The 12,614-nt window shown below is 42.5% G+C and overlaps 1 protein-coding gene across 4 annotated transcripts in view; it reads left to right on the top strand.

The window, feature by feature from the left end:
• The first annotated feature begins 285 nt into the window (after positions 1-285).
• Positions 286-12,614, top strand: part of DCX (doublecortin) — a 118,242-nt gene continuing 105,913 nt past the window's right edge. For 2 of the 4 annotated variants that reach the window (XM_038416479.2, XM_038416480.2), the window contains exons 1-2: positions 286-503; positions 2,055-2,445. In XM_038416479.2, coding sequence (XP_038272407.1) covers positions 2,082-2,445 — 364 coding nt within the window. In that variant the 5' untranslated portion in view covers positions 286-503; positions 2,055-2,081. The remainder of the gene's footprint in view (positions 504-2,054; positions 2,446-12,614) is intronic. The other 2 variants (XM_038416481.2, XM_038416482.2) reach the window with 1 other exon arrangement.

Here is a 12,614-nt window from a genome sequence, read left to right on the forward strand (position 1 = left end):
GGCTTTCTTTTCCTTACTTTCTTGACACAAAAGTCAAAACTGGTTGCACATTATAGGATTGCAGCCATTCCCCCCCTGCAACTGAAACCCTATGAAAGGCTGCTGCATAAGCCTAACTGCATTTTTTTTTTCAAATTGGGGCTAGATGATTAGTGCTTTTCAGATGATTAGATCATATGAAGTCAATGGGAGCTTTGCCTAAAAATGCAGAGGGCAATGACTTCAAGATTTGTCCCATTAACTCCACCCCACCCCTGCTATTAATGTAACCAGAACTGGAATGAATCTATTCTTTTTGTTTATAATACAGATTAAACTTTATTGATCATCAGGGTGAAAAACACTGAGGCAAAGTTACCATTTAAGGGGTGCACAAGGCACTAGGACCTAGGAGAAGTCTCATCCACCCTGGCAGGAATTTCTTGCTTGGAGCTCAGACAACAAAGGCAGAGTGAGACTGGTTTTCTTTCTCTCAGCATCTCCACCCTACGAGCTGAAAACCGGTGAGTAGCGCTTTAGAGTGATTTCCATGCAGAAAGTAACAGATGTCACATACAAAGGGAAAAGAGAAACCTCTTTCTTTTTGTACATTACAGCATCTGCAGTTTCCAAAAAACCTTAAAACCTCTGATTCATGTTTAAAGTTGCTTGCATATTTCATTGTTTTATGCATGACATTAAAATACATATCTCACAATCTGCACTGCTGAAAAAAATATGTGCAACTCGCTGTTTATGTAAAAACTGCCTGCAAAACCCGTTACTGCTTTGCTACATGTCAGAGACAATAAGATCTTCCCTGGGTCATGGTGACATTGTAAAATACTGAAAAAGGGACTGGCTCCCGAAAATCTGATGGGTGGGAGAATGATAGCAACAGCTTTTCCGAGGGTTTGTACCTGATTGCTGAGCCATTGGATTTTAATCCCATTCCTGTTTTGTATGAACACACTGCTACCATATGTGAGTTGCATATTAATAGTTTTGCCCAGAGTGACAGCTTTGCAAGGTTTCCCATTTTATAGGGTTGGGGTTTGTTCTTTTGGTACTAAGTTCAGTTTAAAGAGAACACAAAAATCACTGATCATTGGGTTTGATCTACAACTCAGCACAATCTCTGTATTTTGCCCATAAAACTGTCTCTTTCTTTCTCACTGTAATACATTACAGATCAGAACAATGAAAGGTGTGCTTGCCGTGGCGTGATGTGAATACTTTGACAGGGATAATTTCCACAATTAAATCACTTCCTTAAGGGTAGGGGGAATAAAACAACAAACAAAAAGACCCAATTTTTTTTCTTCCTATTACCAGAAACAAACCTAGGAAGAGCTCGTGAATTGACAATTGTTTATCGAACTCTCATTTCAATGAAAAATTTTTCAGTCATTTCTTCTTGGAAATATAGGATGGTGTCAGAAATTGATTGATGGGCTGGGAGGGGGCTGCTGGGTGGGGGGAGTTTAGTATCTGGTTGCTAGCCTTTCTTGAACAAACTGTCACAAAGAAACTGGCTACTCCCATGTAACCGTTCTTTTGTAAATACCAGTTTCTTCTCATTTTAAACATTCAGATACTCTTGTTCCTTCTGCAAATCTACAGACTGAAACCTACCTCATTGGGATCTGCTTGTTCTCTGCTGCCAGGGGAAGTCTCCCAAGGCTCAGGCGGTTTAATTAATTGCCAGCCTTTGTTGTTTGGGTGGGATTTTTGTTTTTTTGTTTGTAATTTTCATGTATCAGCCCAAAGTCTCAATTCATTACACTTCAAAACTGCACAGAACTTAAATGTGCTAAAACCAGGCTGCTATTTAAAAACACATTTCCCCGCCTGCAATGGGTGGATCATTTCCAAAAATGCCCCTATCTCCTCCAGCCCCAGAATTGATATGAAGCTAGATCAGGGCAGGACAAGGTTCACTTTGAAAATAAACTGCTTCTGTTTATTCAAAGAAAAGCCAAAGTCTTGTGGGTATGTAATTTCTGTCTGGATTTGGGGCCCGATCAGTCTAATATCTTATATGCATTCCTTCCTTCCCATTCCCTTCCACTCAGCTTCAGATCTTTAGGGTTCACCAAACTATGGAACTTGATTTTGGACACTTTGACGAAAGAGATAAGACGTCCAGAAACATGCGAGGCTCACGTATGAATGGATTGCCTAGCCCCACTCACAGTGCTCACTGTAGCTTCTACCGAACCAGGACCTTACAGGCACTGAGTAATGAGAAGAAAGCAAAGAAGGTGCGTTTCTATCGCAATGGGGACCGTTACTTCAAGGGGATTGTGTATGCCGTGTCCTCCGACCGCTTCCGAAGCTTTGATGCTTTGCTGGCTGACCTGACCCGTTCTCTGTCTGATAACATTAACCTGCCTCAGGGAGTTCGCTACATCTACACCATCGATGGGACCAGAAAGATTGGGAGCATGGATGAACTGGAAGAAGGTAATTAGCATGATATGCTGATCGCTTTATGGTGCAGTGAGGAGGAGTTTGGGGAGGGGAAATTAATCTGCACCATTCAGATGTGACTCTAAGGTCACATTTCTTTGGCATTCAGTAGATGATACTGTCATGTCCGCTGTATTGTGTATTTATTGAATGCCTACCCAGAGCTTTGGGGAGGTGACTGTAGGGAGTTTTATTGCTCTAAAAAAATACAAATACAAAGATGAGGCAATTTTGATATAAAATGTGTGTGTGTCTGTCTGAAGGGGGTGTACCTGCCTGTCTGCTTGAGAGGTGTGAATGAGGATGGGGAGGGAGTCTCTGGAGGGATGATTTGGTAAATATGTACATAGGGATAGGCATATCTGTAGGGGTGTGTCCGAGTGGGGGGAGCTGGGTCTGTAGGGGCATGTCTGTGCATTGCGGGGATGTGCGCCGTGTGACTCTAGGGGCGTGCCTCTGCATTGAGGGGGATGTATGCAGTGTGTCTGTGCAGTGGCAACATGTGAGCAGTGTGTCTGTGTGTGGGGAGGCATGTCTGCTTAGTGTCTGTAGGGGCGTGTGTGTGCAATGGGAAGGATGTGCGCAGTGTCTGTAGGGGCGTATCTGTGGGTTGGGGGAGATGTATGCAGTGTCTTTAGGGGCATGTCTGCGCAGTGTGGGGGATGTACGCAGTGTCTGTAGGGGCATGTCTGTGGCTTGGCAGTGTGTGTGTGCAGTGTCTAGGGGCATGTCTGTAAATTAGGTGGGTGTGCACGCGTTGGGGCAGATGTGCACAGTGTCTGTAAGGGTGTGTCTGCTCAGTGGGGGGATGTGTGCAGTGTCTATAGGGGCGTGTCTGCGCAGTTGGGGGGATGTGTGCAGTGTCTATAAGGGCGTGTCTGCGCAGTTGGGGGAGATGTGCGTGGTGTCTGTAGGAGCATGTCTGCACACTGGGGGGATGTGTGTAGTTTCTGTAGGGGCTTGTCTGCATAGTGGAGGGATGTGCGCAGTGTCTGTAGGGATGTGTCTGTGCAGTGGGGGGATGTGTGCAGTGTCTGTAGGAGCATGTCTGCGCAGTGGGGGGATGTGCGCAGTGTCTGTAGGGGTGTTTGCTTGATGGGGGGATGTGCGGAGTGTCTGTGGGGCGTGTCTGTAGGGGTGTGTCTATGCGGTGGTGGGGATGTGCACAGTGTCTGTTGGGTTGTGTCTCCATGGTGGGGGGATATGTGCAGTGTCTGTAAGGCGTGTGTGTACAATGGGAGGGATGTGTGCAGTGTCTGTAGGGACGTGTCTGCGCAGTGCGGGGGGATGTGCCCAGTGTAGGGGTGTGTCTGCACAGTGTGGGGATATGCGCAGTATCTGTAGGGGCATGTCTGCGCGTTGGGGGATGTGCGTAGTGTCTGTAGGGGCGTGTCTGTGTTTTGGGGGGATGTGCGTAGTGTCTGTATTTTGGGGGGATGTGCGTAGTATCTGTAAGGGTGTGTCTGTGTTTTGGGGGGATGTGCACAGTGTCTGTAAGGGTGTGTCTATGCAGTGGGGGGGATGTGCGCAGTGTGTGTGGGGGCATGTCTCTGCAGTGGAAGGGATGTGCGCAGTGTCTGTAAGGTCGTGTCTGTGGATTGTGGGGTGTGTGGACAGTGTCTCTGTAGGGGTGTGTCTGGGGGTTGGGGTGTGTGTGGACAGCATTTGTGTAGTATGTGTATCTGTGCAAGAATGTGTCCATTGACACTAACGGCTATTTTAGTGGTCCGTGGTAGGCCTTGGTGCCTGTTTGTGTGTAAGTTATCCATGGAATTGTTGGAATTGCAGACTATTCCAAACTGTTTCTAAAACTGAGTTTCAGGATGAAACCTGGTCAACTCAGAACTTGGGCAGGTTGTTCAGTTTGCTTTCAGTACACCGGAGTTATTTTGGCCCCATGAGTTACCTCTGACCCAATGGCTGCCATCTTGAATGATGTCACACTCTGGAGCCAAAGCCGCCTGGAGTCAAGACAGGAAATAAAATCATTACATGCTCAGAACTTTATTTCAATCCCAGGAGCAATGCCATGGGGAGGGGGCGAGGGGTGTCTGCAGGTGATGTAGTTGTGTATAATGAATGAAGAGGACACCCACAGTAATTCTTGTGCTCTCTTCTCAATTAGAAATTTAAACACTTGGTTCTTTCTTATCTGGATTCACCAAGTTGAAGCTATTTTGATATTGTTAGGAAGCATGTTGGCTGGCATTTTCATTCAAACAGACCTTGTGGCTCATTTGATGAGACTATAGGAAAGTCATGAGGCCCCTTCCTTTTATTAGGAAACAGCAGATTTTAATGAATAAGACACTGGCCTGCACATTAGGAAGAAGTTGGTTCTGTGCTGAGCTTTGCCTGTGATTCATTGTGGGATCTTTTGGAAGGTGCTACCCCCCACACCCTGCATCTGAATTTTCTCACCTGTAGAATGGCGATATGGATACTTGTTTGCCTTTGTACTGCACTTTGTGTTCTATGAATGAAAAATGATTAGAATAAATAATATACTAAGTAGTATTACTTTGAGAGCTTCACTAGCAAAGATACAGAGATGATGGAATAATACAACTTTACTACTACAATTAGATTAAGAACAGATTTCAAACAGATGGAGGTGTGAAGGTTTTTTTAAACTAACGATTCTGTCGTATATTTAGTGTCAGTCTTTCAGTATGTCCAAAATAGTCGCCAGAGGAATGGTGCCAGCCACATTTTTCTAGGTTTCACTGTTTATTGTAACTCTCCCATTTTCAATAATAGCTTCATAAAAAGGAAACATCACATTTCCTGTTCCATTGGTTTATCTCTTACGTGTCCTGTTTCTGCAGTGGAGTAGAAGCAAATATCCCTGCCTTTTTATTTTTTTAAATCATTTTGCACTGGCTTCACTGTGCTGCAAGCAGGAATGTTACCCAGCTCCTGGAAAAGTGTTTGTTTAACCGATTAGGTTACAGCAGGGGGTGCTGACAGTTTGGCTTTGATGTGTCACACCAAAATGGCAATAAAAAAGATTTAGCTTCTGATGTGAATTTGAAAAACGAGTACTTATTTAAAATGTGGTTGGCAGAGTTGCACTACAGAACCTCAGCCAATGTACACATGTATCTGAATGGAATGAAAACAAAGAAATCCCCATTCCAATGAATAAAAATGTAAAGTTAATAGCCTAATGCCTTTACCAACTACTCCATGATAACAATGTTCCCATATCACTATGGATAGCTGCTTGCAGAACACCAAACAGAAAGAGAAAGAGACATTAATGGGTTATAATTTATATTACAGGAGCTGTAATTACAATGTAGTTACACTGCAACAGGACTATAATTTTTCACATAATCATTTCAGTTAACTTCTTGCTTATAAGATTGCATGCTAGCACATGTAGGGAAAAAACCAAAATGTCAGTAAAGGGATAAAAATTATTTTAATCATATAATTAACCTTTTATATTAATGGTAACTACATATATCAAAAAGAATAATTGGAGTGTAATGCAAGCATAATTACAGTCATTGTTTTATAAAGCATAACCTTCAATACTGCAACTAGAACCTGAAAAAGGCAGTTATAAAAGAGAGACTGATCTCCATAGACTTTGCTTTTGTCATAAATACTGAATAACTGAAATTAGTGTTAAGTGTTACATTCTGCATTTTTGATTATAACATCTGTATCATGGAAGGCTGTTCTGTGAACAGGGAGTATCAGGGTATCGTAGATACATTCTTTCTAGGATGCATGGTCACATTAAGCAATGCTGAACTAACCAGTCTGGCAGCAATCCTGGTCTTGTGTCATCTGATGAACAGAAAGAAGGTTGGACATATTAGCAGTAAGTGGAACTTGGAAACAGTTGTAGTGTTGAGTCTCACTAAATGTTTCTTCCAAGTAGAGCGGGAAAATTAAGACATTCCTGTTAAAATACCCCCCAATGATATTAGCAAGTGCATCACATTACTTGCTCATGTTCAGTTTGTGATTCACTATAACCCCCAGATCCATTTCTGCAGTACTACTGCCTGCTTATTTATTCTCCATTTTCTATTTGTGCATTTGATTTTTCTTTCATAAATGTAATACTTCACTTGTCTTTATTGAATTTCACCATATAGATTTCAGACCATTTCTCCAATTTTTCAGGGTCATTTTGAATTCTAATCCTGTCCTCCATAGTGCTTGCAACCTTTCCCAGCTTGGTGTCATCTGAAAATTTTAACAAGCTTACTCTCCATTCCATTATCCAAGTCATTAATGAAAATGTTGAACAGTACTGGACCCCGGAAAGACCCCAGACGACTCCCCTAGATAAATTCTCCAAGTCTGAAAGCAAACCATTGATAACTATTCTTTGAGTAAGGTCTTTCAACGAGTTGTGCACCCACCTTATAGTAGTATCCTCTAAATCAGTGGTTCTCCACTAGGGGTATGCATATCCCTGGGGGGTACTTAGAGTTCTTCCAGGGGGTACATCAACTCATTTAGATATTTGCCTAGTTTTACAGCAGGCTACAGAAAAAGCCCTAGTGAAGTCAGTACAAACTAAAATCTCATACAATGACTTGTTTATACTGCTTTATATACTATACACTGAAATGTAAGTACAATATTTATAGTCAAATTGATTTATTTTTTAATTATATCCCTTAGGTGCTTACATATTGATTGTTTAATAATTTGTTCTAGATGTTGAAGTTAGGCTGATTGGTTTATAATTTCCCGAGTCCCCCTTTTAAAGATAGGTACTATGTTTGCCTTTCTCCAGTCCTCTGGGACCTCACCTGTCCTCCCTGAGTTCTTGAAGATAATCACTAACAGTTCCAACATTGCTTCAGTTAGTTCCTTAAGTACCATAAGGGTGAATTTCGTCAAGGCCTGCCAACTTTATTACATCTAAATTATCTAAATATTCTTTAACCAGTTCCTTCTCTATTATGGCTTGTTTTTCTTCCCCCTTTATTGTTAATATTAATTTTATTAAGCATCTGTCATAATTAACCTTTTTAGTGTAGACAAGCAAAATAGGCATTAAACATATCAACCTTCTTGATATAATCAGTTATTAATAGGGCCCTACCAAATTCATGACCATGAAAAATGTGTCACGGACCATGAAATCTGGTCTTTTATGTGATTTTACCCTATACACATTTCAAGGGAGAGTCAGGATTTCTCAAATTGGGAGTCCTGATCCAAAAGGGAGTTGCAGGGAGGTTGCAAGGTTATTTTAGGGGGCTCGTGGTATTGCCACTCTTACTCCTGCATTACCTTCAGAGCTGGGCAGCTAGAAAGCAGTGGCTGTTGGCCGAGTGCCCAGTTCCGAAGGTAGCGCCCTGCCAGCAGCAGCACAGAAGTAAGGAAGGCAATGCCATACCATGCCAGCCTTACTTCTGCGCTGCTGCCTTCAGAGCTGGGCGGCAAGAGAGCCGTGGCTGCTGACTGAGGGCCCAGCTTTGCAGGCAGCAGCGCAGAAGTAAGGGTGGCAATACCATACTATGCCATCCTTCTGTGCTGCTGCTAGCAGCGGCTCTGCCTTCAGAGCTGGGCTCCTGGTCAGCAGCCGCTGCTCTCCAGCTGTCCAGCTCTGAAGGCAGTGCCGCCACCAGCAGCAGCGCAGAAGTAAGGGTAGCAGTACCACCCCTCTTACCCCGACAATTACCGTGCCCCTCCCTACAACTCCTTTTTGGGTCATGACCCCTATAATTACAGCACCATAAAATTTCAGATTTAAATAACTGAAATCATGAAATTTATGATTTTTAAAATCCTGTGGCCGTGAAATTGACCAAAATGGACTATGAATTTGGTAGGGCCCTAGTTATTAGCTCTCCTTCCCTATGAAATAGTAGACCAACACTTTCTTTTGTCTTTCTCTTGCTCCTAATGTATTTATAGAGCCTCCTTTGACTTCAGATTTCTTACCATACCAAACCCAAGATCTTCAGCTTCACCTTGAAAGTCTGCCATAACGATTCCCCAAAATGGACTCATTTTCTGCCTCTCCCCATGTTCTTCCTTGCCCTTAAACCTCCTTCTGTTTCCTTTCCCATTTGTAGCTTTGTGCCTTTTATCATGCTCCCTACTGGGCCTGGAGCGTTCTGCTGTTGTCTTCCAACTGCCCTCTCTTCTCCTCCAAATTTCTCTTTAAAAAACAATTCCTTAAGCAATTCTCCTCATTTCTTTCCATCCATAATCCCCACACGCTTTTCTCCTCAACTGTTCCCCTATGTCTTGGCTTCATGTCTTCTATTTCTTGTTTCCATTCTAAACTCCTTAGTACAGGGAATATATCTTCATCTACGTTTGTTAAGCACTGGGTAAAGATATGGTGCTACTGAATATAAATGATAATTATTGTTAATTAATAAATAATCCACACTTTGGGATACACAGGTATAACTGCGGGTTTCAGTCAGTGAGCCTTCATCTTGACTAGTGAGTGGAGCAATTGTTTTTCCTTCACAAGTATGTCAGTGTGGGTCAGCTTGTAGCTACTTTCTGTGTCTAGCCAGATAGTGGTGGGCTCAAGCCCACTTATGGTTTTGGTTTCATACCCATTGCTGAGACTCAAAGAAGCACTCAGTTTTCTGCACTGTTACAGGTGTTTCAGGTGACCTATTGAACTGAGGTCCCTTTCTGACTATCTTTAGTGGCTGTCCAGGTAGAAGATAAATGGCTCTTTTGTAAAAAGAATAGGGGATAACCCTGGTGGTCTGGCCAACATTCCATCTCATATTAAAATAGAGTCTGGGGAATTTATCTATCTAAAGCTACTGCCTTTGCCTATATTTCATTGTACTACCAAGATTCAACTCTATGCTTTGTGCAGTGGGATACCTTGATTATGAAAGGTGTTAAATAACACTATTCTGTAGTTCTTTCTGAGGAACTGTAGTTATTGTGCAAACAGCTCACATTGTCATCAGAAGTCCAGCTAGAATCTGATTGTCTCTAATATCTATACAATATAGTTCACTTCCTTGGTCTGTTATGAGCATCCATTTTCTACTGGGTGCATGAAAGTGAGATGCTATTTTCTTGGCTCCCAAGCTCAGGCATAGATTAATCTTTTTTTTTAACCTTTGAAAGGAGGGGCTGAGTTTGGATAGAAGCTGAGTTAACCTCAGTGCAGTGGGGATTGTTTCATTCTGAAAAGGCTACTGCCACTTCTCCTGAGGTGGTCTAATCCCCATTGTACTGATGCTGTATATTAAAGCAGTGCCTCGAGGCATCAGCCAAATTGGGCATCCCACTGTGCTAGGCACTGTACAAATACATAGGAAGAGACAGTTCCTGCCCAAATTGTTTACAATCTATATAGATTATGAGTGGGAAAAAGAGAATATTCTGATCCCTTATTATACAGCTGGGGAACTGAGATGTGGAGAGATTCGAGACATGCCCAGGATAACCTGGGAAGTCTGTGGCAGAGCTGGGGATTGAACCCAGATTTCCTGATTTCCTATCCAGAGCCTTCGTTTTTTGTTAAGCCTTCCTTCCCTTGGAAAGTGGTCTGTCTTTGTCTGATTCATGGTTTGGCTTAGGCTGCATTGTTTGATGGTAGATAATTCCCCTACTCTAGTACTTAGACCTAGACTTCATGCCGCTTCTAGTCAGAAGCTGGTTTCATTTGTATAAAAGATCCCTGGGTGACTTTGGCTAGTGTTTGAATATGTGCACCAGCTGAAAACTTAGCGCAAGTTAAACATGATGAGAGCTGGGGAGGTGGTAAATGCAGATTGTAGGTTGGCTAGGATTGAGGAGAACAACTTTTAAGAGAAATTAAGTTTGTGCCTGCTGCAAAACTTCCCTTCTCTTTTGGGCTTAGCACACTTTCAGTGCTGCCCCATCTTAGGTATATAACCTTTGAATGCCTATGTTCTAGTCGAATGCACTAGCACATAGCTCCTAACATTCTGCTGCTGCCTGAACTAACATCCAAAAGGTTGATGTTAGTGGTCCATACCACAGAACAATAATTTGAAATCAGGCATGTACCAGCATAAACATTTTAAGAGGCTGAATGGGATTTCTGCTGGTCTGATCTGGTTTCAGTACAGAGAAATTCTTGGGGTATATAGCTGATTTTAGGAAATATGTCCAAATCATTTCAGTCCATAATATGCTGGGAAGATCCCCTACTAATGCCTGACCAGGATTTTGAAGTGATCAAAGGAGAGACTCCCTTCCAGAGAATGTGTGTTATGTTTTACAAAGAGCCTAGCGCATGCTAGAACAGAGGGTGAGTGAGTAGGTGTGTTGAAATGCCCTGTGTGGTGTGTGTGCATTTTACTTAGAGCAGTAAACTTTAGTATTAAACTAATTGAAGGAGGTTTCTCTACCTTTGGAACTATTGTACATGGCTGGTGTCCTGGAAAAAAACCACCCTTGTGTGGGTACTTACATTCTAATAACTAAAATTACTTCTGCATTTCAACTGAATTGTTTTTCACTGTTGCTGACACAAAATGACTACTGAGTCCCATCCCAAAGTTGGCATGGTGAGTGCCCTCTGTGTATATAGGATGTAAACCACCTTGCGGTCTTGTGGTATGAAAGGCAGAGTGGGAACATATCATTTTTCTTTAATATAATTGCATTATTTTTCAAGCCAGATCCGTAAGTTCCTCTCATTCCTAAACTACAGACGCTTGTAGGAGAATCTAGAAAAAAATTCACCCTAAATTTCCATTTTTAAAAAGGTGCCTTTTGCAAGTAAATTCTAAGGCACTGGAGAAGTCTTCAGGACAACAGAAAATCCCACCTAGTGCCTGAGATGGCACAAAACCCCGGTGGTAGAATCTGAGCGGCCAATCCAGCATAATTCAGAGGTGCTCCAGCAAGGTGCTGAGTCTAATTCCCATTGAAGGCAGAAATCCCCAAGAAATGTGAATTTCAAATGCGATGCAAAATGGATGATCTGTGGGAGCCAAATCGACAATCAGAAGAGCTGGCCTCAGCCCATGAGAGACTATTTATTGGAATAGTCCTTGGCAGCTACATTTTCAAAATGGCTTCAATCCAGCTTCTCCACTTGTGCATGAAAATTTTGCAGCAGAATTTATTGGACTCACAAAACTATCTGGTGCAAATTGAGAAGCTATTTTTTGAAAAGGTGACCTTCCGTCACCATTAGCTGTTGTCAAAGGGAGATTGCCAAGCGAGGTTAAGGTTTAAATGATAGCCTCTACAATTTAAAACTCTCACCTCAAGCCTAGTGTTCCATTAAAAAAGAAGTTTAGATGCAATGGAAGCTGTGCTTAATTTAAAGCCATAGTGGACTAATTAAATTCGATAGAAAGCATAGCTTCTAATGGTAAATTCAGTAATTATGACTTAGGCTTGACTTTGGAACTTTAAACCAAATCATTGTCTGTGCCATGACAAAAGGAGTACATCCTTGGACTGGCTCTGTGCCATCACAGATGTAATGCAACACTGTAGTGGTTTGGCATCATGTTGAGAGTGTCCATTCCTGCAGCACCTTGGCATCATGACCCAGGTAGCCCATGCTTTCACTAGCCTGGTGCCATGATAGAGAGAAGGCAATCCTGTGTCACTTTGGCACCAGGGGTTTAACATACATTCTGCAGTGATTTGGTGGCATGAAAGCGAAAGCCTTATTAAATAGCACATTTTTCTTCATAAAGAAAAACAAGTAGAAAACTGCAAATGAGATTTTCCTTTGAGACAAGGAGGTTGCAGAGGCCAATGTGACTATGGTGTTTGGAGCTGTGGGGCTGCCATTTGGAATTCAATGGATGAATGCAACAAAATGGCTGCTCATCATATCTTAATGGATGTGAGCTCTAACTGCATTACTGAACATGCGTTCAGTTCCTGAATGACAACAGACCCCATCCTGAAAACACATAGGCTCATGCATATTCATAATGAATTCAATATGACTTAAACTTTAACACGTGTGTGAACCTTGGCAGGAGTGAGGCCAGGGGGCAGGAGGAAGCGCTCTGCTTTTTGTGTTTGACTCTCAGTACTGTTCTGCGCTCCTCTCCTTCATACCATTTGATAAACTGTGAGTTCCCTCCACCAAACCACACCGTGGTTGTTGCAGTTATATTCCTTTATGTCTGGGGAAGTCCTATATCAGGGATTCTCAAACTTCATTGCACCGCCACCCCCCCTTCTGACAGCAAAAATTA

Source organism: Dermochelys coriacea, chromosome 9 (assembly GCF_009764565.3).
Source record: "Dermochelys coriacea isolate rDerCor1 chromosome 9, rDerCor1.pri.v4, whole genome shotgun sequence".
NCBI classification, from domain to species: domain Eukaryota; kingdom Metazoa; phylum Chordata; order Testudines; family Dermochelyidae; genus Dermochelys; species Dermochelys coriacea.